Source organism: Heterodontus francisci, chromosome 18 (genome assembly GCF_036365525.1).
Source record: "Heterodontus francisci isolate sHetFra1 chromosome 18, sHetFra1.hap1, whole genome shotgun sequence".
NCBI lineage: Eukaryota > Metazoa > Chordata > Chondrichthyes > Heterodontiformes > Heterodontidae > Heterodontus > Heterodontus francisci.
In genome coordinates this window covers 11,025,943-11,053,761 of record NC_090388.1, presented here as the reverse complement: position 1 = coordinate 11,053,761, position 27,819 = coordinate 11,025,943, and the positions used below count along the sequence as shown (strand labels likewise).

Sequence of the window (27,819 nt, the reverse complement as noted above, 5' to 3'; positions counted from 1 at the left end):
ATTTTGAGTTGCAAGATGTGTTCGAAATCTGTCCCATTTAGCGTGGTGGTAATGCCACACAACACTATGCCCGGTATCCTCAGTGTGAAGATGGGACTTCGTGTCCACAAGAACTGTGTGGTGGTCACTCATACCAATACTGTCATGGTTAGATGCATTTGTGACAGGCAGATTGGTGAGAACGAGATCAAATATGTTTTTCCCTCTTGGTTCCCTCACCACCTGCCGCAGACCCAGTCTAGCAGCTATGTCCTTTAGGACTCGGCCAGCCCGCTTAGTGGCGCTACCGAGCCACTCTTGGTAATTGACATTGAAATTCCTCACCCAGAGTACATTTTGTGCCCTTGCTACCCTCAGTGCTTCTTCCAAGTTGTGTTTAACATGGAGGAGTACTGATTCTTCAGCTGAGGGGGACGGTAGGTGGTAATCAGCAGGAGGTTTCCTTGTCCATGTTTGATCTGATGTCATGAGACTTCATGGGATCTGGAGTCAATGTTGAGGACTCCCAGGACAACTCCCTACCGACCTTATACTGCTGTGTCGCCACCTTTGGTGATGTCCAGGACATTGTCTGCAAGCTATGATTCTGTGAGTATGACTCTGTCAGGCTGTTGCTTGACTGGTCCGTGGGGCAGCTCTCCCAATTTTTGCACAAATTCGCTATGTTAGTAAGGAGCACTTTGCAGGGTCGATAGCGCTGGGTTTGCCGTTGTCATTTCCGGTGCCTGGGTCGATGCTGAGTGGTCCGTCCAGTTTCATTCCTTTTGTTCGACTTTGTAGCGGTTTGATACAACTGAGTGGCTTGCTAGGCCTTTTCAGAGGACATGTAAGAGTCAACCAAATTGCTGTGGGTGTGGGGTCACAAGTTGGCCAGACCAGGTAAGGGCGGCTGATTTCCTTCCCTAAAGGACATTAGTGAATCAGATGGGTTTTTACAACAATCGACAATGGTTTCATGATCATCACTAGACTAGCTTTTTAAAAAAAAAATTGAGATTTATTAATTGAATTCAAATTCCACTACCTGCTGTGGTGGGATTTGATCCCATGTCCCTGGAACATTAGCCTGGGGCTCTGTTACTTGTCTAGTGGCATTACCACTACATCAGCGCATCCCCTTCACAAATGCAGAGTCTTAAAGTCACTTTGTCATGTCTCTGCTGTAATAGCTGTTCAGTTATTGTTCGGCAGGATTCTTCTTGCTTGGCTAGATTCCTTGCACAGCCTCTGGCTGGACGAGCTTTCTGAGGTGTTGGCTTGACCTCCCCTCTCTCTCTCCAGAAAGCTGCCTTTTAAAGGTAAAAATCCATCACATTAGAGTTTCTGTTAGAGGACACATTGTCCTCTCTCTTGGTGTGACCACACAATGGACCAGGATATGATAACCATGGCTATCGATTGATGTCTGAATGGGGACCATTCTGGTAACATGGTGCTACTTTACACCTGTTTATTTTGGTTTGGGCTGTGAGTCAGTCTGTCTCCAGAACCCTTTGTTAGTTCATTCATGTCGATAGGGGGTAGTCAAAATGCAGTAGTGCTCTTTTCAATTTCAAAAGGGTTCTCCTCAGAGCTATTTCAGATGAGGTTAATGAGTTCCAACTTTGTAGACAGGTTTGTTGGTTTCCAGTACAGGAGGGGGGTCATGTGACCACTACTCCATTTTGACTGAGGTGCAAGTGTCCATGATCTTGTGTTTAAAAAAAAAGCAAAATACTGCAGATGCTGGAAAGTCAAAATAAAAACAGAAACTGCTGGAAATACTCAGCAGGTCTGGCAGCATCTGTGGAGAGAGAAACAGTTAACGTTTCAGGTCTGTGACCTTTCATCAGGACTGATGAAGCAGGTTCTGATGAAAGGTCACTGACCTGAAACGTTAACTCTGTTTCTCTCTCCACAGATGCTGCCAGACCTGCAGAGTATTTCCAGAACTTTCTGTTTTTTGTTCCACGTTCTTGTGGTTTTGTTTAACGGTTGACTTTTTAATTCGTAATTCTTCCATTTCATTATGGCTCCTTCCGCGCATGATACCTTGTTAAACATTTTTGGATGGATAAAGATTTTAAAAAATGTAAAAGCACAAGAGTTTAAAAAAAACACACGGACTGTTCTAGAAGCCGCTGAATTTTACTTTCCATCATGATCCGAAGTGAGTGTGGCATCACACTGAAATAACAATGATGTGTGCTGAACCAGTTGAAGGTGAGCCATCATTTGAATTCGATACTTGATCGAACTAGCAAGTGAATGTTCAAGCACCTGAAGGGGGAAATAAAGTTGCAGGGCCACAGGGAAAGAGTGAGGGAACGGGACTAGCTAAATTGCTCTTGCAGAGATCCAGCACAGACTCAACAAGCCAAATGGCTTCCTTCTGTGCTGTAACCTTTCTATGATTCTGTGATCTGTTTACTGATTCAGAAATCCTGGACCTTTTTCCACATTCAGGTCAGTTCCTGTTTGGAGAAAAGATCATTGTAAACGAGATAAATAAAGGCCAGGAGAAGCATGAAACCCCATATCAAAATCGGTGGCCCCGACAGTTGACAACACCTGACGATGATGAGGAACGCCAATTCCATTTACTGATGGACAACCTGGGAGCGATGAACCTCTTTAAAGAGTAAGTGAAACATCACAGCAACATAATCGGATACTTGTAGCTCAATTCAGTATTTTCATGGGACGATTCTTCACTGCATCTGGGCTCCAAATGCACAATTCAACAAAATATTTGTAACAGTTTCTTATTTGTGTGGCTGAAATATATTTTGAAAGAAGTATTGTTTGAGTCAGTTTCTAGCTGTGTGTTGCCCTTCGGGATAGTTACTGGCCGGAGACTGTAGCTTCTGTCTAGCCTTTGGGCTACCAGTTCAACTTTGTTTTAAAACAATTCCCTCACAACAACAACTTGTCTAATAAAGTGGCTGTAATGTAGTTAAATGTCTCAAGATGCCTCACAGGAGTGTTACCAAACAAAATTTGACACCGAGCCAGAGGGGAGACATTAGGATAGGTGACCAAAGGCTTGGTCAAAGTTTTTCAGGATCATTTTGAAGGAGTGGAGAGAGGTGGAGAGGTTTAGGGAGGGAATTCCAGAGCTTAGGACCTAGGCAGCTGAATGTAAAGCCACAAATGGTGGAGCTCTGAAAATCATTGTATGTAATATGGAATGGCAAGGGTTGTGAGGCAACTCACTTTCTGTATAGAAGGAAACTGATTTCTTTTGCACTATCTGGAATGTCAAATTGGAACAGGTTTGTAACTTTTTTTTTACAGATTTTTATGAATAAAGTATATTTTTGGGGGGAAAAAAAGGAGAAATTTGAAAATCGGGGATACTTGAGGCTGGAGTTAGAGGAGCAGAGATATTCTTGTCCTCTGTGCTTCTATTACTAACATGGAGCCCAGGGAATGATGGGAGCTCCTCTCACCCAATATTCTAATGATGCAAATAATGTAAAATCTGTTGCATGATGTGCTTTGGTGGTTTATGTATTCTTGCAATACACCCGCCCTTTAAGGAGGTGTAAGTAGTTTACATTGGTTGCACCAGCCTGTGGGAAACCAAGGGATATAAAAATGGGCTGGGACCTAGCATGGTTTGACCCCAATTCATCTTCTGCCTTGCCCAGTCCAGTCCGAAAAAGAAATTGGCAGAGGGTTAGGGCAGTTAATTGTAGGCACTGCATTTGTTATGATGCAAAATAAGATGGGAACTGTCAGAGGCCATTCAGCCCTTTGAGCTTGTTCTTCCATTCAACTCAGTCATGCCTAATCTTTGTCAACTCCATTTCCACTCTTTGATCCATATCACTCTATACCCTTACTGAACAAAAATTTACCCATCTCATGAATGATTTATATTCTTACAAAACAGTTCTCTGTGACATCTGCTAATGACACGTTGACCCATCAACCCATTCCATCCTCAGCTATCCCTTGCCAATCCTAAGTCCATTACAGAAGCTTATTCTATTTCCCTCCTTCCTTTGTCTGTATTTATAACTTATGTGACATGAGATTTTGAACCCTAAATATATCACATTGGAAGATTTCCAGGTGTCAACATAATTTTTGATATTTTGAACTCGCAGAATTTCTGTCACAGTGATGACAACCCCCACATCAGTAACCATTTTAAGAAATTGCTGATAATAAATAAATGTGACATCGCATGTTTAAAAAGAAGCCGATGAGTGTTTCATTCCCGTACCCAATTTTCTCAAATTCCCCAAACCCTCTGTTCTGAGCAGAGAATTATTGCTAGTCAGGTTTTGACACAACACAGCAATCATTTTTTTGTCGTAATGTGTATCCATTTAGACATTGGAATTATACAAAACAGAATGTTATTATATAAAAATTGTGTCACCGTGGCTCAATTAGTAGCACACTTGCCTCTGAGTCACAAGCTTGTGGGTTCATATCCCACTCCAGGACTTGTGTTCAAAAATTAAGGCTGGCAGTCCAGTGCAGCCTTGAGAGAGTGCTGCACGGTCAGAGGTGGTGCTTTTCAGATGAGGGGCATAAAAGATCCCGTGGCATTGAAGAGGAGCAGGGGTGTTATCCCTGGTATCCTGGCCAATATTCATCCCTCAATCAGTATCACAAAAAAACAGATTATCTGATCATTGTCACATTGCTGTTTGTGGGAGCTTGCTGTGTGCAAATTGACTGCAATCACAGCTGTGTCTATACTTCAAAAAGTACTTTATTGGCTGTAAAACACTTTGTGACATCTAATGGTTGTGCTATACAAGTTCAAGTCTTTTTTATGAAAAATCAATAAGCAGTTTACAGTTTTCCATTTTCACAATGTAAAGCAGAAAGTATTTAAGCAAACACCCAGTTGGAACTGGCTTGGAATATAAAAGAAAGTTGGACATCATCTTGTTATCTTGCCTCAGATGATTTATGGCTTAGTCCCACATTGCAATGTATTTACAGCACAGATATAGGCCATTTGTAATAACTGGTCTATTTTGGTGTTTATGTTTCACATCCTCTCCATCTCACCCCATCAACATAACCTGCTATTCCTTTCTCCCTCATGTGTTTATCTAGTTTCCCTTGAAATGCCTCTACACTATTCGTTTCAGCTACTCCTTGTGGTAATAAGTTCCACATTCTAACCACTCCCTGAGCAAAGCAATTTCTCCTGAATTCCCTATTGGATTTATTAGTGACGATCTTATATTTATAGCCCCTAGTTCTAGTCTTGCCCACAGTTGAAACATCTTTATGTCTACCCAATCAAAATCCTTCTTCACCAACAACAACTTATATAGCACCTTTAACATAATGAAACCTCCAAAGGCACTTCACACGAGCAATTATAAAATAAAAATATGACACTGAGCCACATAAGGATGTATTAGGTCAGCTGACCAAAGCTTGGTTAAAGAGCTAAGTTTTAAGGAGTGCCTTGAAGGAGGAAAGTGAGGTGGAGAAGTGGAGAGGTGAGGGAGGGAATTCCAGAGCTTGGGGTCAAGGCAACTGAAGGCGTGGTCACCAATGGTGGAGTGATTAAAATCTGGGATGCTCAAGGCCAGAATTAGTAGAGCACAGATATCTTGTATTAATAAAGTTTCATAATCTTAAAGACCTGTATCAGGTCACCCCTCCGTTCTCTCTTTTTAAGAGAAAAAGTACCCCAGCCTATTCAATCTCGGTTCTGGTATCATGCTAGTAAATCATTTTTGCATCTTCTCCAGCATCTCCAGATGCTTTTTGGCTGCATTTTCTGACAACACAACCACTAGGTGGTGCAGTACTGGCACATACACAAATGCAGCCTCATTGACAGAAGCATCACTGTCTGCGACGTCTCGGGCAGCTGCCAGTAATAAAGATGGCGCTACTCAATTTGTCACAAAACGAATTGAACCCAAACCCCCCTCACCCCTTAATGGCCTCGATCGCCGCCTCAATCACACCTCCACAACAGTCCACCGCTCTATCCTCCGATTGCCGCCTCAATCTCCGCATTCAGTTTCCAGCTTCCCCTCATCGCTGCATCTTGTGCCTGTTTGCTCACTGCTCCAGCCTGCCGCTCGCTCCTCACCTCGCTGCCCGGAGAAGCGGTGAGGGGGGAAGTGAGGGTCGAGCAGTCAAGAGCAGGAGAGAATGGCGGGATGGCACAGGAGCGAGCATGGAAGAGAAGTGGTGATTGAGGCAGTGATTGTGGGAGGGAGCAGGGTACTGTTGGGTAGATGGAGGCGGTGATCGTGGCCATTGAGGAGTGAGGCAACAGTCGGAAGTCATTGCGCGTGAGGTAATTACGTGATGACGTCTCCACATGCATCTACGGATACATATTGGCGAGCTGGCCGATGTTTGGACGCACTGATGATGTCGGTGATCACTCTGTGCATGCTTTGCGTTGCCAGGAGACGCTCCGATACTTTTTGTATGGAAACCAGAACTGTTCACAATATTTCTGTGTGGTCTAACCAAGATTCTATACCAGTTTAACATAACTTCTCTGCTTTTCCATTCTATCCCTCTTGAAATAAGCCCATAGAACCATAGAAATGTTTTGGCACAGCAGGAGGCCATTCAACCCATAGTGTCTGCAGCGGCTGAAAAAACTAGCCGCTCAATCTAATCCCACCTTCCAGCACCTGGTCTGTAGCCTTGCAGGTTACAGAACTTCAGCTGCAGGTCCAGGTACCTTTTAAATGTGTTGAGGGTTTCTGCCTCCACCACCAATCCGGGCAGTGAATTCCAGACACCCACCACCCTCTGGGTGAAAAAGTTTTTCCTCATGTCCCCTCTAATCCTTTTACCAATCACCTTAAATCTGTGTCCCCTGGTAATTAACCTCTCTGCTAGGGGAAACAGGTCCTTCCTGTCTACTCTATTTAGGCCGCTCATAATTTTATACACTTCAAGTAAGTCACTTCTCAGCCTCCTCTGTTCTAAGGAAAACACCCTAGCCTATCCAATCTTTCTTCATAGCTGCAATTTTCAAGCCCTAGCAACATTCTTGTAAATCTCCTCTGTACTCTCTCTGCAGAACAATTATGTTCTTCCTATAATGTGATGACCAGAACTGTACGCAATACTCCAGCTGTGGCCTAACCAGCACATTTCATATAGTTCCAGCATTACATTTTATACTTTGGCCAATAAAGGAAAGCATTCTGTATGCCTTCTTCACTTTATCTACCTGTCCTGCCATCTTCAGGGACCTGTGGACATGCACTCCAAGGTCTCTCACTTCCTCTACCCCCTCAAGGTCCTCCTGTGTATTATGTATTCCCTCGCTTTATTTGCCCTCCCCAAATCCATTACCTCACACTTCTCTGGATTGAATTCCAATTGCCACTTTTCTGCCCATTCAACCAAACCATTGATATCATTCTGGAGTCTACGGCTATCCTCTTCACTATCAACTACACGGCCAATGTTTGTGTCATCATGCCTCCCACATTTAAGTCCAAATCATTAATATATACCACAAACAGCAAGAGACCCAACACTGAGCCCTGTGAACGCCACTGGAAACAGCTTTCCATTCGCAAAAACATCCGTCGACCATTACCCTTTTGTTTCCTGTCACTGAGCCAATTTTGGATCCAACTTGCCACATTCCCCTGTATCCCAAGGGCTTTCCCTTTTCTGACCAGTCTGCCATGTGGGACCTTGTCAATGCCTTACTAAAATCCATGTAAACAACATCCACTGTGTTACCCTCATCAATCCTCCTTGTTAACTAACCCCAGTGCTTAGTTTGCTCTCCTATATTCCCAACTAATTCAGACTGAAGGCAAACTCGATTTGTCGGGTGTTTCAGTCTAGTTAGCTAAGTGATGCAAAACTGTATGTATGAAAATGTAACTTTCAGTCTGTCTCTTGTAAAGGGCATTGACAGTGGAATGAACACGACTCACTCGCTTAAAAATCGCAGGCCAGAAAAAGCTTTATAATAATTTGTCACTGCGCTGTTTCCAGATAGTTTTGCATTAACAAAAACTTTTGCCCAATTTTTCTACATCATTCAGTTTAGATAGAAATGAGTTTTCCCGTCTGTCCAAAATATTCTTGTGATCTGACATCAATTGTAAGTAGTGGAATTTGCTGCTCCTCTGACAGGTAGGTGACTGAGACTCCCAGCGTCAGATGCAAGCGAGTCATAAACCCTGGACCATCCTTAGCAAGCTCCCAGTGTTACTACTACTACTGGGCAGTACCCAAGGCTGTTGAAAGAGACACGAAGAGACACTGCAGCCTATAAGCAACAAATTTCAATCTTGCTTAAACATGCGAGTTGTTCTGTTGGAGGAGAAAGTAGTTGTTAACGCCAGGAGACAATCTGTCATTTGAGATAAATAGTTGAGCATTGAAAATCAAGGACAGGCAGAATGGATTTGTTAAAGGCAGGGCATGTTTAACAAATGAGTTTCTTTTTGAAACAATGAGAGATGCAATAACAGGAATGTAATTGATATTGAATCATATAATGTTTACAGCACAGAAGGGAGATCATTCAGTTCGTCAAGTCCATCCTGCTCTCTGCAAGAACAGTTATCTAGTTCCATTCCCTCCACTGTTTCCCCGTAGCTCTGCAAATTGCTTCCCTTCAGGTGCTTATCCAATTCCCTTTTGGAAGGTACGATTGAATCTGCCTCCACCACACTCTCAGGCCATGCATTCCACATCCCAACCACTCACTGTGTAAAAATGTTTTTCCTCATGTCACCTTTGGTTCTTTTCCAATCATCATCAATCTGTGTCCTCTGCTTTATGACACTTCCACTAATGGGAACAGTTTCTCTCTGTTTAGACCTCTCTATCAAATCTCCCTTCAACTTTCTCTTCCTTAAGTTTCACCAGTTCATCGACCTAACTGCAGTCCCTCATTCCCAGAACCATTCTTGTAAGTTCTTTCTGCGCCCTCTCTAAAGCTTTCACATCCTTCCTAAAGTGCGGTGCTCAGAATTGGACACAATACTCCAGTTGAGGCCGATCTGGTGTTTTATTTGGTCTGTGCCTCTTTTATAAAGTCCAGGATCCTGTATGCCTTTTTAACTGCTTTCTCATCCTGCCGTGCCATCTTCAGCGATTTGTGCACATATACCCCCAGGTCTCTCCTGTGTATATTGTGTATATGGATTTTCAGAAGGTATTTGCTTAGAGGCTTCTTACAAAAATCCATGTGTATGAAATTAGAGGAAATTGAGCAGCACAGATGGAAAGCTGATGGACAGGGAATAAAGGGTTGGAGTAAATGATGCTTATTCTGGAGGAGGGTTGATGTGATGAACCCCCAGGGTCACTGCTGAGCACATTTCTATTATCATGTATATTGATGATTAGGACCTGGACATGGGGAGCGTGGTATCGACATTTTCTGATTGCAAAAGTCTTCGGGAACCATACTGGTTAGTAGAAGTGGCCAACAAGTGGCAGATGAAATTTCATGTCGATAAGTGTGAGGAAAAACTATGAAAGTGTGTGTGAATTCATTGTAAAGTCAGTGATGGATGTGGATAAACATAGCCCTAGGGTTCAAAAACAGAACTCCCTGGAAGTATGAGTGTAGGGAGATAAAGATGTACAAGGCTAAAATGTTCGCAACCTTCTTCAGCCAGAAGTGCCAAATGGGTGATCTATTTCGACCACCTCCTGATGTACCCACCATCACAGAAACCAATCTTCATCCAATTTGATTCACTCTACATGGCATCGAGAAATGGCTGAGTGCATTGGATACAGCAAAAGCTACGGCCCCTGATATCCTGGCTGTAGTACTGAAGACTTGTGCTCTAGAACTAGTCGCACCCCTAGCCAAGCTTTCCAGTGGAGCTACAACACTGGCATCTACCCGACAATTTGGAAAACTACACAGGTACGTTCTGTCTGCAAAAAGCAAGACAAATCCAACCCAGCCAATTACTGCCCTGCAAGCCTAATCTCAATCATCAGCAGTTCAAGAACAAGGCCAAGCTTCTTAAGGACACCTAGGAGATGGGCAATAAATACAGGCTTTGCCTATGATGCCCAAATCCTGAGAATTAATATGAATAAAAGGCCAATAGCATTTGGTGTCTTATAAATAGGGGCACAGAGTCCGCAAGTAAAAAATTAATGATTAATTTATATAAGACACTGGCCAGGCCACAGTTCGAGACTGGGTGCAGATTTAAGTCCCCATTATAGAAAAGACATTAAATCCACAGTGAGCGGGCAGTGTAGATTCACCAGGATGGGAAACTATATTTTTGAGGTTAGACTGAAGATCCTGGGACTGTTCTCACTTGAAGTAGAAGGTTAAGGGGAGATTGAATAGAGTTGTTTTTTTAAATGAAGGGTTTTTAGGGAGTGAATAGGGTGACTCTTTCCCCTGGTTGGGGAGTCGGTGACGAGGGATAATCAATTTATCGTCATCACTGAGAGAGCGAGGAGAAGAGATGCAGCTTTGTTTCAGACAGTGGGTGAGGCTGAGACCATCACTTCTGGATAGATAGATATAGAGGTACAGCACTAAAGCAGGCCGTTCGGCCCACCGAGTCTGTGCCCATCATCAACCACCCATTTATACTAATCTTACATTAATCCCATATTCCCTACCACATCCCCACAACTTACCTACACTAGGGGCAATTTACAATGGCCAATTTACCTATCAACCTGCAAGTCTTTGGCTGTGGGAGGAAACCGGAGCACCCGGTGGAAACCCACGCAGTCACAGGGAAAACTTGTAAACTCCACACAGGCAGTACCCAGAATTGAACCTGGGTTGCTGGAGCTGTGAGGCTGCAGTGCTAACCACTGCGCCACTGTGGATTCGTTTGGGGATTGATACAGGGTTATGGGGAGAGCATGGGGCAGTGGGGTTAGTTTGGGGATTGATACAGGGTTATGGGGAGACAGCAGGACAGTGGGATTAGTTTGGGATTGATAAAGGGCTATGGGGAGCGAGCAGGGCAGTGAGATTAGTTTGGGATTAATACAGGGCTATGGGGAGGGAGCAGGGAAGTGGGATTAGTTTGGGATTTATGCAGGGCTATGGGGAGAGAGTGGGGCAGATGTGTTGAGCTGAATGACTTCCTTCTTTACTGTAAAAAAAAATCTACGGTTCCTGTCTTCGACCTGCCTCTTCTACAATCCTCTGAAACATCAACTGAGTCATCCTCCCCTTCCTGTTGGGCCTGCTGGATGTTAACTGTTTGGCTATTCCCCTCACAGCCCCAACGTGCCATGTTGCTGTGTGAAGCCCCTTGAGCAGTTTCTCCTGGTTGTGAAGGGTGTGGTTCTCACAGTTCCTGAAGATATCTTTTGAAGATCAACAATCAGGTCCCCGTCAAAATTATACATCTTCCTTTTAAGTGCAGTAGCCTCAACACACCAAGAAAGCTGTGGGCAGGGCACTCATTCAACTGATTGAATTGAAGTTTGCAGGAAGGCAATGAGTGGCTCTTTTCCCTTGTGTGTCAGGAATCGGGCCTTATTTCTGTTGCTGTGCAAATCTTTTCTGATTTCTGAATTTTATTAGTAAATAATGAACATGAGGCTTATGTCAAGACATTATCGCTCTGACATTCCGCCCCTCCATGTCTTGAAGCATTACAATATCAGACCAGAAAATACCTCAGATTATACGAAATTCTGACTGGTAATCTTTGCTTCATGTTGCATCTGATACTTCCCACTTAAACAAACCGCAGTGTCCATGTGAGATCAAATGACTAGTAAACTGAACTGGAGTGAATTTTTGAACAGGACTGTTGGCTTTAATTGATATCCTACTTTTGTGCTTCCAAGTTTCTGGACACAAATCGAGAATGACAACTAAATTAATTTTGACCTCAAATTGGTACACACTTGCTGTGATTGTTCTTGGTTCATTGCACCAACAACACAGAAACAGGCCGTTCGGCCCAACAGGTCCATGCAGATCTTTATGCTCAAGAGGAGACTCTTTCCATCCCTCTTCGTCTCACCCTATCAGCATATCCTATTTCCTTCTCCCTCATGGCTTATCTAGCTTCCCCTTCAGTGCATCTATGCTATTCGCCTCAACTACTTATTGTGGTAGAAAGTTGCACATTCTAACCACTCTGGGTAAAAAGGTTTCTCCTGAATTCCTTATTGGATTTATTAGTGATCATCAAATTTATTTTCCTTAGTTTTGGACTCGCCCACAAGTGGAAACATTTTCTCTACGTCAACCCTATCAAACCCTTTCATTATTATGTCATCATTAGAGCTCTATAAGGTCACCTTCACAGCCTTCTGTTTTCTAAAGGTAACAGTCTCAATCTGCTCAACTTTTCCTGATAAGTATATCCTCTCTCAGTTCTGGTATCATCCTTTTTCGCACCTTCTTCAGTGCCTCTGTATTCTCTTTATAACATGGACACCAGAACTGTGCACAGTACTCCAAGTGTGGTCTAACCAAGGTTTGATACAAGTTTAATAGAACGTCCCTACTTTTCAATTCTAGCCCTCTAGAAATGAGCTCCATTGCTTAGTTTGATTTTTTAAATGGACTTATTAACCTGCATTGATACTATGTGATCTGTCTATCTGTACCCTTAGATCCCTTTGCTCCATGACCCCATTTAGAACTCTTTATTGAAAATGTTATGCTGTAATTATTACCCGACTGTCAGTTTGGTGCTGTACGCACATATGAATTAGGAGCAGGAGTAGGCCACTCAGCCCCTCGAGCCTGCTCCACCATTCAATAAGATCATGGCTGATCTGATTGTAACCTTAATTCCACATTCCCGCCTACCCCCAATAACCTTTCACCCACTTGCTTAGCTAGTTTCTATACACCTCTGCCTTAAATATATTCAAAGACTCTGCTTCCACTGCCTTTTGAGGAAGAGAGTTCCAAAGACACTCAACCCTCAGAAACAATTTCTCCTCCTCTCTGTCTTAAGGGCAACCCTTATTTTTAAACAGTGACCCATTGTTCTAGATTCTCCGACAAGAGGAAACATCCTTTCCACATCCACCCTGATAAGACTCCTCAGAATCTTATATGTTTCAATCAAGTCATCTCTTACTCTCCTAAATTCCATCGTATACAAGCCTAGTCTGTCCAATCTTTCCTCATAAGACAGCCCGCCAATTCCAGGTATTAGTCTAATAAACCTTCTCTGTATTGCCTCCAACGCATTTACATCCTTCCTTAAATAAGGAGACCAATACTGTACACAGTACTTGAGATGTGGTCTCACCAATGCCCTGTATAGCTGAAGCATAACCTCCCTACTTTAGTATTCAATTCCCCTCTTACTATCTGTTTTTATATTTCTAGCCAGCTTTCTCTTGTACTCTAATTTCTTTGCCACTTTTTATATTCTGTCCAATATTCTGACCTGCCACCCATTTAAATGGAGTGCAGATTGCAAGCTGAGTGTGGAGATTCGAGTTTGGTGAGTGAGGATTTTAAGTGTTGTTATCTTTATAAAAGTCATGGTCTGCAGTCAGCATTTAACTGGGATTTACACGCTCGATAAAGTAGGGTTAAGTAAATTTCTTACAGTCTTGGGCAGGGATTAACAGACTCTACTGCAGATTAGCTGATTTGTTAAGTAGCTGACCAGTCAAATCTGGTTGCTGCAGTTTCAGCTTCAAAAGGTATAATACAGAGGTCTGGCTGCAGCCTGCAAATGGTGTGCAGATTGCAAGCTGAGTGTGGAGATTCGAGTTTGGTGAGTGGTGAGTTCGGTGAAGGGGGAAAAAGTGCTCCATTTTTCTACTTTTTTTTTGTATTTTTTTAACCCTCCAGTATTTGGTTCCTGCTTCGGTGCAGTGGAAGGAGCTGTTTGGTGAGTAACTAGTCAGCTATTCTACTAATAATAAATAGTCTGTAAAGCTAAGGAATGGCACGGCAGCTCTGCCAAATGGAATGTACAGCCTGTGGCATGTGGGAAGTCATGGACGTACTATGTATCCTAGACAAACACATCTACAACAAGTGTCACCGGCTGCAGAAGCTTGAGCTCCAGGTTTCAGAACTCGAGCGGTGGCTGGAGTCACTGTTGTGCATCCGTGAGGTGGAGGACGACGTAGCTAGCACATTTGGGGAGGTGGTCACCACCACAGGTTAGGAGTATGCAGGCAGATAGGGAATGGGTGACTGTCAGGCAGTCTAAGAGAACCAGGCAGGTAGTGCAGGGATCCCCTGGTATGGTCTCACTCACCAATTGGTTTTCCATTTTGGATACTGCTGAGGGTGATGGTTCCTCAGAGGAGTGCAGTCAGAGCCGAGTTTGTGGCACTACAGGTGGCTCAGCTGCACAGGAGGGAAGGAAGAGCAGTAGTGATAGGGGATTCATTAGTTAGGGAAGCAGACAGGCATTTCTGCGGTAGGAAACTTGACTCCAGGATGGTGTGTTGCCCTCCTGGTGCCAGGGTCAAGGATGTCACGGAGAGGCTGCATGACATTCTTTTTGGGGAGGGTGAAAGCCAGAGGTCGTGGGTCCACATTGGCACCAATGATATAGGTAAGAAGGGGGATGAGATCCTGGAAGGAGATTAAAAAGCAGGACCTCAAAAGCAGTAATCTCAGGATTACTCCCAGTCCCATGTGCAAGTGAGCAGAGGAATAGGAGAATTGAGTGATTGAACTGGTGTAGGAGGGAGGGCATTAGATTTCTGAGACATTGGGACCAGTTCTGGGGCAGGTGGGACCTGTACAAGGGTTGCATCTTAGCAGGACTGGGATGAATATCCTTGCAGGGAGATTTGCTAGTGCTGTTGGGAGAGTTTAAACTAACTTGTCAGGGAGATGGGAACCTGAGAGGGAACATAGATTGGAGGGAAGCAAAACTGGTAACTTGTCTGGGGTGTGGGAACTAGGAGCAAATCTTAGAGAGGAATACCAAGGTACACAGAATACTGGGGGAGATAGATAGCATGAGAGTAGGGAATAGTAAGTTATTAGGTGGGGTCAGAGTAAGGGAGAAAGTAATAAAGTCTGAATCAGGGTTAATGTGCATGTATGTGAATGCATGGAGTGTGGTTAATAAGACTGGTGAGGTACAGGCGCAGATTGCCATGTGCAGTTATGGTGATGTGGCTATAACAGAGACCTGGCTCAAAGAAGGGCAAGACTGGGTGTTAAATATTCCTGGATACAAGGTGTTCAGGAAAGATAGGAAAGGGAAAAAAGGGGGATGGGTGGTGGTATTGATTAAAGAGAGCATTGCAGTGCTGGAGAAAAAGGATGTTCCAGAGGGGTTGAGGGCAGAATCAATTTGGCTAGAACTAAAGGAATAAAAAGGTGCAGTTACATTGCTCGGTGTTGTCTATAGGCCACCAACTAGTGGGAAGGACGTGGAGGAACAAATTTGCAAGGAAATTACAGAGAGGTGCAAAAATTACAGGGTAGTTTATAATGGGGGACTTTAATTATCCAAACATAGACTAGGATAATAGTAGTGTAAAGGGCAGTGTGTTCAGGAAAATTTTCTACAACAGTATGTTGCAAATCCAATGAAAAAGGAGGTACTGTTAGACCTGGTTCTTGGGAATGAGGTGGGCCAAGTGGATCAAGTATCAGTCGGAAAGCATTTAGGGGACAGTGATCATTGTATCATAAGGTTTCGGCTGACTGTGGAAAAGGAAAGAGCAATCCAGGGTGAGAATAATAAACTGGGGGAAAGCCAACTTCAATGGGGTAAGAATGGAGCTGCGGTGAATAATTTGGAGTCAGAAGCTGGCAGGAAAACCAATAGATGAACAATGGGCTACCTTCAAAGAAGAGATAATTCAGGCACAGTCAAGGTATGTTCCCTCAAAGAGGAAAAGTAGAGCAAACAAATCCAGAGCTCCCTGGATGACTGAAGAGGTAGAGATTAAGATAAAGAAGAAAAAGTGTGCTTATGACAGATGCCAGGTAGAAAATACTATTGAGAATCAGGCTGAATATAGAAGGTCCAGAGGGGAAGTGAAAAAGCAAATAAGAGAAGCAAAGAGACGGCATGAAAAGGAACTGGCAGCTAGCATTAAAGGAAATCCCAAAGTTTTCCAAAGGCATATAAATAGTAAAATGGTGGTAAAAGGAGGAGTCGGGCCGATTAGGGGATTTACACATGTAAGCAGAGGGTATAGCTGAGGTATTAAATTAGTACTTTGCATCTGTCTTTACCAAGGAAGAAGCTGCAACCCAGGCAATGTTGAAAGAGGAGGTAAGTCAAACACTAGAGTGGTTTAAAATTGATGAAGAGGAAGTATTAGATAGGCTGTCTGTATTTAAAGTGGATAAAACACCAGGGCCGGATGAGATGCATCCTTGGATACTGAAGGAAGTGAGGGTGGAAATTGCAGAGGCACTGGCTATAATTTTTCAGTCTTAGACTCGAGGGTGGTGCCAGAGGACTGGAGAATTGCAAATCTTTTTACAAAAAGGGTGTAAAGATAAGCCCAGCAGTTACAGGCCAGTCAGTTTAACTTTGGTGGTGGGAAAACTTTGAGAAAAAAATAATTTGGGACAAAATCAATAGTCACATGGACAAATGTGAGTTAATTAAGGAAAGCCAGCATGGATTTCTTAAGGGAAAATCATGTTTAACTAACTTAGAGAGATACAGCACCGAAACAGGCCCTTCGGCCCAACGAGTCTGCGCCGACCTACCATTTATACTAATCCCACATTAATCCCATTTTTTCCCCCCCTCTCTCATCCCCATCTTCCCTCAATTCTCCTACCACCTACCTACACTAGGGGCAATTTTTATAATGGCCAATTTACCTATCAACCCACAAGTCTTTGGCATATGGGAGGAAACCGGAGCACCCGGAGGAAACCCACGGGGTCACAGGGAAAACTTGCAAACTCCGCACAGGCAGTACCCAGAACCGAACCCGGGTTGCTGGAGCTGTGAGGCTGCAGCGCTAACCACTGCGCCACTGTGAAAACCTAACCCAAGGCATGGACGGGGATTGAACTTGTAATCCTCAGGTTACAGGACTGACACCTTACCACTTGGCCACCATGCCGTCCATGCTGTCCACTTGCTGGAGTTTTTTGAGGAGGTAACGGAGAGGGTTGATGAGGGCAATGCTGTTGATGTGGTGTACATGGACTTTCAAAAGGCGTTTGATACAGTGCCATATAGCAGACTTGTGAACAAACTTGTAGCTCATGGAATAAAAGGGATGATAACAACATGGATACAAAATTGGTTGAGTGACAGGAAACAGAGTAGTGGTTAATGGATGTTTTTCAGGCTGGAGGAAGGTTTGTAATGGACTTCCCCAGGGATCAGTGTTGGGACCCTTGCTTTTCCTGATATATATTAATGACCTAGACCTTGGTGTACAGGGTACAATTACAAAGTTTGCAGATGATCCAAAACTTGCAAGCATTGTGAACTGTGAGGAGGACAGTGTAGAACTTCAAAACGACATAGACAAGTTGGGGAACGGACAGACAAAGTTCAATGCAGAGAAATGTGAAGTGATTCATTTTGGGATGAAGAACATGGAGACACAATATAGAATAAAGGACACAATTCTAAAGAGGGTGCAGGAGCAGAGGGACCTAGGTGTATACGTGAATAAGTCATTGAAGGTGGCAGGACAGGTTGAGAGAGTGGCTAATAAAGCATACAGTATCCTGGGCTTTAGTAATAGGGGCATAGAGTACAAGAGCAAGCAAGTTATGTTGAACTTGTATAAGACACTAGTTTGGCCTCAGCTGGAGTATTGTGTCTAATTCTGGGCACTGCACTTGAGGAAAGACATGAGGCAATTGGAGAGAGTACAGAAAAGATTCATGAGAATGGTTCCAGGGATGAGGAACTTCAATTATGAAGATAGATTGCAGAAGTTAGGACTGTTTTCCTTGGAGAAGAGAAGGCTGAGAGGTGATTTGATAGAGGTATTCAAAATCATGAGGGGTCTGGACAGAGTAGACAGAGAGAAACTGTTCCCACTCGTAAAAGGATCGAGAACGAGAGGGCACAGATTTAAAGTATTTGGTAAGAGAAGCAAAAGTGACATGAGGAAAAGCTTTTTCACGCAGCAAGTGGTTAAGGTCTGGAATGCGCTGCCTGAGAACATGGTGGAGGCAGGTTCAATTGAAGCATTCAAAAGGGAATTAGACAGTTATATGGAAAGGAAGAATGTGCAGGGTTATGAAATGGAACTGAGGGAGTTGCTCTTTCAGAGAGCTAGTGCAAACACGATGGGCCAAATGACCACCTCCTGCACTGTAGTGATTCTGTGATTTGCACAATTATAAATCTTTAAGTTTGATACTATCTATAACTTTTTTTTAATTAACTGTACCTGCTCAATTGGTATGGCAGAGAATCCTCTGGGGCTAGAAATTCCTCTTGGGTGCAAAACAGGCAGGATAGGATTGGCTGCGCTCTATGCAGATGTCCAATTCCATTGACTGAAATGGAACTCCAACCTACTCTGATACTTTTTTTCTATTTGTTTCATGGGATGTGGGCGTCGCTGGCAAAGCCAGCATTTATTGCCCATCTCTAATTGCCTTGAGAAGGTGGTGGTGAGCTGCTTTCTTGAACCACTGCAATCCATTTGGTGCGGGTACGCCCACAGTGCTGTTAGGGAGGGAGTTCCAGAATTTTGACCCAGCGACAGTGAAAGAACGGCGATATAGTTCCAAGTCAGGATGGTGTGTGGCTTGGAGGGGAACTTGCAGATGGTGGTGTTCCCACGTGTCTCCTGCCCTTGTCCTTCACAAATTGCTGTCTGTTTTGCTATTTAATTTTAATGTTGAAAATCAAAGTGCATTATACAAAATAAGGACAAAATGTAATGCTTTCAGATGGGGACTGAATTAGGTGTTGTGCACCTTGACCCAATTATCCCTTGCCCTCTAACCCACTTAATCCTGACTGCCTTGCACACTGCCACAAGGGGTCAGTTAAGGTAAATATCAAATATAATTTTGTATTTTTCAGTCAAAGGGAAATCCGAAACCTTTGGACACAACTGAGAAAAGATGATCCACATTTACTTACCAATTTTGAAGTGTTCCTGGAAAAAGTTTCCATCCAGATTCAAGAGGCCAATGAGGAAAAAGAAATAATAGAATTTGCTTTAAAAAGGTTTGTTCAAATCCTAACAGTCTGTGTCCAGCAAGTTACTTAAAGTATGTATGAAAAACGAGTGAAAATATTATCTCTGTTAGTGCGGTATTTGAAATGGTCTTCCACTATTAACAATTAAAGCTATCCATAGCAATAAATTGTGCAATTTTATTAATTACATTGATATTTTCAGTACAGAGTTAGTCATCCTTTACACTGAAATGCACTGAATTTTAGCACAAGTGCTGATTGGACTGGATTGCTCTGTTTGATGTATGGGAATGGTGAAAATCTTAATTCCTCAAGGATGTCTCTTGCCAGCGTTAGATTCCAGGTTTAAAATCCGGTCGTTTGTGCTCAGGGCTACAGACAACACATCTTAGTTTAGGTTAGTTTAGAGATACAGCACTGAAACAGGCCCTTCGGCCCACCGAGTTTGTGCCGACCATCAACCACCCATTTATTCTAATCCTACACTAATTCCATATTCCTACCACATCCCCACCTGTCCCTATATTTCCCTACCACCTACCTATACTAGGGGCAATTGCTAATGGCCAATTTACCTATCAACCTGCAAGTCTTTGGCATGTGGGAGGAAACCGGAGCACCCGGAGGAAACCCACGCAAACACAGGGAGAACTTGCAAACTCCACACAGGCAGTACCCAGAATTGAACCCGGGTCACTGGAGCTGTGAGGCTGCGGTGCTAACCACTGCGCCACTGTGCCGCCTGTAATAAGATTTAACGGTACTGCATTGCCTTTGCTGCGTAACGTTCCCCTCAAAACTGCTTGGAGATGCTGGGGATTGAACCCAGGACCTCATACATGCGAAGCTTGCACTCTACCACTGAGCTACATCCCCAGGCATCTGTTTTTTTTTTTTAAAAACGTGGCCTGGAAATTTCCGCACGCAGGATCTGCTTTCACTGACCAGCTAAGCCCCCAGTCTGGTGGACAGGAAGAGTATCCACTTTTGTTCAGAATCACTTGTTTGGAATATTTAAACGGGATTAACTTACCCTGCACTATTGATAGGTCCCATTTTCTGTACTTGATCACCCCAGCCCTTCACTTGCTGTGTGCTGAACTCACTGAGCACAGCACGACACTGATGGTCAGGGAATCCCCTCACCAGCACTAGCTAAAGGCATAAGTTGGAGGTTAGTTGCTGGTCTCTCATTTCAGACAGCTGGTTAACTTCTGGGTGTTTCTCAGTGTGCTTTATCATTCTGGAAAGTTTACTTTGTGTAACCAGTGGTGTACACCTCACAAATTATGGGTGGTCTGGCGAGGTTCTCTTTGGAGCTAGAGGAGGAGGGGGAGCAGGAGCAGCTGGGACAAGAAGGAGAAGGAGGCCGTATCCATAGTGGGCCTTCGGGGTCCTCCTACATGCACTTCGCTAAAGAGCAATGGATGAGGAGTCTTCGCTTCACTGAGTTCTGTTGCTGGTCTCTGCCTCTGGGAGATGTCAGCTACTGCAGCCACAAATCGAGCCTTGCACCAGGGCATGGACTGCACTGCCTGTGGCTGTTCAGGTCACCATAGCCCTAAATGTTTGTCATCGGCTTCTTTCAAGCTGCCGCAGCAACATCTCCCGGTTGATAAGAACCTAATAAATAGATAGAAGCAGAATTAGGCCATTCGGCTGCTCAAGCCTGCTCCATCATTCAATAAGGCCATGTTCTATATCAGCTTCACTTTGCTGCCCTATCCCCATATCCCTCTATTCCCTTAGTGCCCAAAAATTTATCAATCTCAGTTTTAATATACTCAACGACTGACCATCCACAGCTGTCTGGAGTAAAAATCCCTCTGAGTGAAGAAATTCCTCTTCATCTCAGTCCTAAAAGGTCAACCCCTTATCCTGGGACTATGACCCCTAGTTCTAGACTCTCCAGCCAGAGGAAAACACTCAGCATCTACCCTGTCAAGCCCTCAAAGAATTTTATTTGTTTCAATGAGATCACCTCTCATTCTTCTAAACTCCAGAGAGTATAGGCCCATCCTGTTCAATCTCTCCTCGTAGGACAGCCCTTTCCGCATAGGAATCAATGTAGTGAATCTTTGTTGCACCCCCTCTAGGTATAGAGACCAAAACTGTACCCTGTACTCCAGGTATGGTCTCGCCAGAGCCCTGTACAATTGCAGCAAGACTTCAATACTCTTGTTCTAGCATACCATTTGCCTTCCTAATTGCTTGCTCTACCTGCATGTTAACTTTCTGTGATTTGTGTACGAGGACTCAGAAATTCCTTTGAACAGCAATATAACTAATCTCTCAAATATTCTGCTGTTCCATTCTTTACCAAAATGGATAATTTCACACTTCCCCACATTATATTCCATCTGCCACTTTCTTGCCCACTCACTTAACTCATCTATATCCCTTTACAGCTTCTTTATGTCCTCCTCAAAGCTTACTTTCCCACTTTGCATTGTATCAACAGAAAATTTGGATATAGTACACTCAGTCCCCTCCACATAGATTGTAAACAGTTGAGACCCAAGCACTGATCCTTGCACACTCCAGTATTTACACTCCCGTTCGCAATCCATCGCTGTATCAGGGAGATCACTGAGGCTCAATACACCAGGAGGAACAGTTACAATTCATTTCCCATGGACAGATCCACGTTGGATGAGAGGGCACGAGGCTTTATTTGCATAATAGGCTCCCACAGAGTGGGAGATGCTACAGACTGCTCTCAAAAAGCCTTGCATTCACCCCATCACCATTCTGGCATCTTTCTGAATAGGAAGGGATTCAGTTCTTTCAATGCCCAGGTTGTTTGCAACCATGGGCAGTGCATCATGCAGGCTTGTGACTCTTTCACCTTGCACCCGTTCTCTGCTCTGCCTTTGTTTCAACCAGGTTGTCAAGTCACAGTTTGGCTGCTGGACGACAGTTGACCAAGAACCAGGCTTCCACCAGAAACATCACCAAGCAGACAGGCAGCATGCTCAAGCAACACTTCCGATGTCTGTACCACTTAGGAAGAGTTTTGTAGTACACCCTGCATGGGCATCTGGCTTGCTGGCCATCTGCTGCATGCTCCTCAACTTTCATATCGTGAGGGATCGGCCTTTACCACTACCTGGGCAGCATAATGTGTAGGAGGAGGAGGAGCATGAAGGAAGGCAGAACAGAAACCATATAGATCACCAGTGTCCTGAGCTGCCAGACAGCAACTCATCCAAGAGTACTTCACCTGAACCCATCTCCAATACACCAACTGTTCCACAATCCTCACCACTGTCCTCACTAGCCACCACTGCCCCCGCCCTTCACCGCCCCCAGCCCTATTGCCTTCCTTCAGTCCCGGCTTATAAATCCAACTTAGCATTTCTCAGTGTTTGCCCACTGGCCTCCTTTGGTAGCCTGGGCCTTTGCAGTCAGCGTCCAAGTCCCCTGAAGCAGAGCCAGTATGGGATCTCTCTCTCTGGTGAGCTGGCACCTGTGGTGTCCTATCCCCTGCCCTATCACGTGCCCAGTGACTCATCACATGCAAACCCCTTCACTCGCCCACCCTCTAAACTGCACATGATGCCCCCTCCCCATCAGCCCCTCCCCTCTTCTCCCCCACTGACTCAACTCCACCCCTGTGTGCCTGATTCTGGTTCTGATCAGATTTCTCAGCCCTCATATTTAAAACTACAACGTGCAAAATATTGTTGTTCTTCCTGCTTCTGTCAGTTTAATCACTATAATCCGCTGTCACCTTGTCTCACTGTTGTCCAGCACTTACTATTCACAGCCACACCCTGCAGTTCATTATCTACTAGAACCTTTAGCAAAGTCACATTAACCTTTCTCCGAGCGATAAAGCCACAGAATTGGGAGCACACAAACTCCACGCTGTGTTTGATTACACTGAGTAAGAGGTTTGAGGTAGTACATGGTTGTTTGAGCTCAGAGAATTTTAATAGGAAATTTGAAAAAGAATTGGGAAATGGGATTTCAGAAGTCTGTATGATTCAGACTGGCTCATTCTTTAATTTCTCTGACTCGTGTTTTTACCTCACTGAATTTCATTGTGTGAGTTCAATCTAATTACTGTCTGTTTGAGTTGATTTGCATTTGTTTCATCTGAAACTAAGTTTGGAATGATGAAATAAGTAAATGAGTTGATTATTTACAGAAAGGCAGCAGAGTATAGTGAAGAAATAAAACATCTCTATGACGAAATGGAGCAGCAAATAAGAAAAGAAAAAGACAGTATGCTTAACAAAGTAAGGACTTTCAATAAAAGCTCAAATGTGTGGCAAAATAGTTTTTTCAAATTACAGCTTTGTCTTTTCATCTCTAAAATATATTCTAGACGCTCAACTTTAATAGATTTTATATCTGTTGTTTGTCTCATTTTCTTTTGGCCAGGATTCAGAGTCGAGATCACAATGCCAAGAGCTTGAATATTTGCTGAGAGTTAAAGAGCAAGAACAGGATCAATGTATTCAGAAACAGAATAGGGTAAATTGGGTGCAATTCCTGATTTCACCCCTGAACTGCTGAGCTCTGGTTTTAAGGTTATGTTCCCTTGTTCTGGAGGCTCCCACCAGAGAAAATAGTTTTTGTTTATCCATCCTATCAAATCCCTTTATCATTTTTCAACATCTTGATTAGATCACCCCTCAATCTTCTAAACTCAAGGAATTACAAAACAAGTCTGTGCAGCGTGTCATCACAATTAAACCTATTTAGCCCTGATATCATCCAGATGAAACTGCACTACACCCCTTCCAAGGTTGGTGTATCCTTCCTAAGGTGCGATGCCCAGAAGTGAACTGAGTTACTCTAGATGGGTTCTAACCAGAGCTTGATATAACTAAAGCATCACTTCCATCCCTTTGTATTCCAGCCCACTGGAAACGAAGGCCAACATTTCATTAGCCTTTTTTGATTCCTTTTTGTATCTATTCACTAGCCTTTAGTGATTTCTATACACAGACCCCTAAATCTCTCTCATCTTCCACAGTTTGTACCTTCTCACCATTTAGAAAATACTCCAATATTTCTTCCAATCATTCTTGGGTCCAATATAAATGGCCTTGCCTTTTCCAATGTTGAACTCAATTTGCCACAGACACTCCCTTATCATCCTCAAAGCTTGACTAGGTTAGTTAGACATGATTTACCCATAACAAATCCACACTGACTGTCTCTGATCAGCTAATATTTGTTCAAGTGCTCAGTCACTCCGTCCCTAATAGATTCTAGTAGCTTCCCGACAACTGGCATTAAACTGACGGGCCTGTATTTACTGGGTCTCCCTCTCCCCACCTTTCTTAAACAATAGTGACATTCACAAATTTCCAGCATTACACCACAAGTCCCAAATCTAGAGAATTTTGAAAGATTGTAACTGGTGTTTCTGAAATTTCCTGAACGACTACTTTTAATACCCTGGGTGGAAGCCATCATGTCCTGGGGATTTATCTATCCTAAGTCCCTTTAATTTCTCTATTACCATTTTCTTATTTCGATTGAACCATTAAGTTCTTCCCTTTTACAATGTTGTTTTTTGCTCTGTACAGCTGCTATACTGGCAGTATAAACACACCTTTAATTAATAGCGTGACCTTCAGAGCCCCTGAATAAATCCTGGGAAGCCCCGTTTGTCACTCTTCCTCAACCTGAGTTATTACAGTTATCAACACCTGATGGTTTCTCTTGCTGAGCAAGTTTTCAATCCAAGTAACTAATTGGACTCTCCCCATCAGTCCCACTCAACCCAGAGTTTGTGTCTGATTATTCTATCCTATGCTTCCCTCCCACATCATCTGTTGACCCTGTACTTTAGGGAGCATTAAGTTCCTGCTCTCCCCTCACCTGAAAAAAAAAATGTTCAGTAGCTTCATTTCCATCAATCTGTTTGCAGTATAGTCCATGTTGTAATTCAGGTGGTGAAGGATAGAACTTGTATGCACCTCTCAGCCAACCACCACAATTGTAGTCTGTTCCTTTTATAGGAGCACAAGTGAATTTCCCCCAGTTATTGCTGACCACTTGCATACTATTAAATAGAAATGATAGACATTTAACATTCCAATCTACCCTCCAGATATGTTATAGGCCTGGATTTTACATTGCCGTGGCACCGTAATGCGGACTGCTTGTTGCGGGAGCTGCCACTATATTAAACAAGGCAGCTCATTTAAATGGCCGGGGAGAATCGGCCCCACCCAATAATGTGGAGGGGGTGGGCGGTCTGTCCCCGGCAACGGTGTCCGGTGCACCGTGCAGGCGCCGACGCCATTTCTAAAGGGCTTCCAGCCCTTACATTTTGTTTAAAAATTTAAAGGAATAGGCATTTTAGATTAATTTTTAAAAATTAAAGAAATGTTTCTATCCCCTCTCCCACCCCCCCAATATCGATTCAGTTCATGACTTGCCCCCTCACCCCCAAAATACTTACCCTCTGTACCTGACCTCCCCCCACAAAGTTCATTAACTTTTAACTCCAACCCCTTCCCACCATCCCCTCCACCAATCAGGATAGTAGAATGACCCCCCTGCACTGAAATACTTACCTGCTCCCCCCTCCCCCCACAAAAAAAAAATCAAATTAGTCCAATGTCCTGCAGACAAAGTTTTATTTTGTTCTCTTGATACATGTAATGTTAGTAAAGTTCCAGCTGTCGTGCATCTGAAAATGAAGATGTAAAATATTAACACTGGGTTAGTGCGCCAGGGTCCAGAGAAAATGGCTGGCCCAATTTCATTGTCTTATCTTCTTGTGGACCCATGTCAGTTGGAGAGACGGTGTGTAGAGTTGCTGAGTGAGGTGCAGGAGTCAAAGATAGAGAATCAGAGACTAAACGAGATCAATGAGGAGTTGAAGCAAGATCTCCAGAAGGCGAGTGACGACTTGCTATACGCTCAGCATCAAGTACAAGTGCTACAGGAAGAAACATTCCACCTACGTGAAGAAGGAGAAATGTAAGACCCTCTGGCAATGACCATGAGATATATCTTTGATAAAATGAAACAAACTTTGAAACTTGAAATATTTTAGAACATACATTATGGAGATAATTCTGTGAAGGGTAGTTAGAATTTCTAATATTGACATTGTGATCATACCATTCGATTACGAGATCAGTGTTCAGTTTGTAGAAAACAGCATTTTTCATTTTGTATTATCCTACTTATCTTACTCTGTAGAATTATGTTGACCTGATACCTTTAAATCCCAGAAGGTTCTTGTGCAGAAAGAATATAATTTCACTAGTATGGTGCGGTCAAAGAACCAAACACGCCAAGAAGTAAAGAAATAGTTGAAGTAATTTGGGAATTTTATTCCACACATTGCTATGTCACTGTCAGATTCATCTTCATATACCTTCAGTGCTAAACTTAATTCAATCTGCCTCAACCATCCAACTAGGTAAAGTCTGCATATACAGTTATTAAAATATTTAATGTTGAGTGATAAAGACTTTTATTCCATTCTTACTTGAGAAAGTTGATGGAGTTCCTTGAGGAGCTGATGGGCGAAATGTAGCGGATGTAGTTTACAGGGACTGTCAGAAAACTTCTGACAAGCTACCACACAGGAGACTATTGGCGAAGATTAAGGAGTGTAGAGTTAAGAGAAAGGTAGCAATTAGATTGAAAACTAATTAGAATAGAGGAAACAGGGAGTCCGAGTTAAGGACAGTTTCTCAGAGTGGGTGGATGTGGGTAGTGGTGCCCCAATGGCATCTGTTTTTCCATCACGTCTCTTCATTGTGAACACCAATGATTTGGATGTAGGGCCAGAGGGAGAGGTGTCCAGATTTGGGGATAATACTAAATAAGAGACAGTGCAAGTAATTCTGAGGACCAAAAGAAGGTGCAGTGGGATATTGATAAAGTGGAGGAATGGGCAAAAAGTTGCAGATGGAATTTAATGTCAGTAAATGTGAGCTGATGCAGTTTGGGGGTGGGGGGGGGTGGGGGGAAGTACAGCGGGATTTGGGGAGCAGATTCATGACTATTAACAGCAGCACCTCAAGTGGATAAGATCATAAAGGGTTAATGGGTTTCTGGGCTTTATGACGAGATGTAGAATATAAGAGACGAGATGTAGAATATAAGAGGCGAAATGTAATGGTAAATCTGTATAAAATCTAAATAAGACGACAGTTTGGTGACTGTGTTGGACAGTTTTGGGCTCCACAGTATTGCAAGGATGTTGAGGAGTGGGAACAGCACATTCCCTGGGATACTGCCTGGTACAAAGGAATAGAAAGACTTGGAAAAAGTGGGTGTTTTAACAAAGGACATCATTGTTATTTGCTAGAGGTGTGTAAAATTCTGAAAGGATGGGAAAAGATAAATAGAAAAGTTTGAATTCTGATTTTGTAGTTAGTGTCTAGAACGAGGGGACATCAAGATAAGATGAAGTGTAAGAGATTTAGGACAGAGTGTGTGAGAAACTTTTTTTTTAATGCAGATCTTTTGCTTGCTGTTGACTGGCTCCTACTACATTTTGATGCAGTGGATTTCACATGGTGACTAAGGAGAGAGAATGTGACCGTTATTGAGTTGTAGCAAAGCGAGTGTGAGCTGCAATTCTCCCCTTTTTTTGCCCTGTGCAGTCGATCAGATTGAGGATCTGCGGTCGATGATGTGCAATTAATTTTCAAACCGCTCCTTCATTGGCTTAGCAATGCTGGTGGATGGAATGTAAGGCATTGATGATCAAGTGATGTATTCCTGGTGTTAACTTGAATCACGTAAATATGCCTGTCCAGTTTCAACACCTAATTTTTATTTTATTCCTTCTTGGGATGTGGGCATC

General features: G+C 43.3%; 1 protein-coding gene and 1 non-coding gene across 8 annotated transcripts in view; one reads left to right on the top strand and one right to left on the bottom strand.

The window, feature by feature from the left end:
* Nucleotides 1-27,819, top strand: part of cracr2aa (calcium release activated channel regulator 2Aa) — a 114,796-nt gene that overhangs the window by 43,991 nt on the left and 42,986 nt on the right. For all 7 annotated transcript variants that reach the window (XM_068050251.1, XM_068050248.1, XM_068050245.1 and 4 more), the window contains 5 exons: nt 2,446-2,620; nt 18,903-19,049; nt 23,176-23,266; nt 23,412-23,504; nt 25,786-25,973. In XM_068050251.1, the coding sequence (XP_067906352.1) occupies nt 2,446-2,620; nt 18,903-19,049; nt 23,176-23,266; nt 23,412-23,504; nt 25,786-25,973 (694 nt within the window). The remainder of the gene's footprint in view (nt 1-2,445; nt 2,621-18,902; nt 19,050-23,175; nt 23,267-23,411; nt 23,505-25,785; nt 25,974-27,819) is intronic.
* Nucleotides 19,827-19,898, bottom strand: trnaa-cgc (transfer RNA alanine (anticodon CGC)). Its single transcript has one exon. It is a non-coding gene; the product is annotated as a tRNA-Ala (tRNA).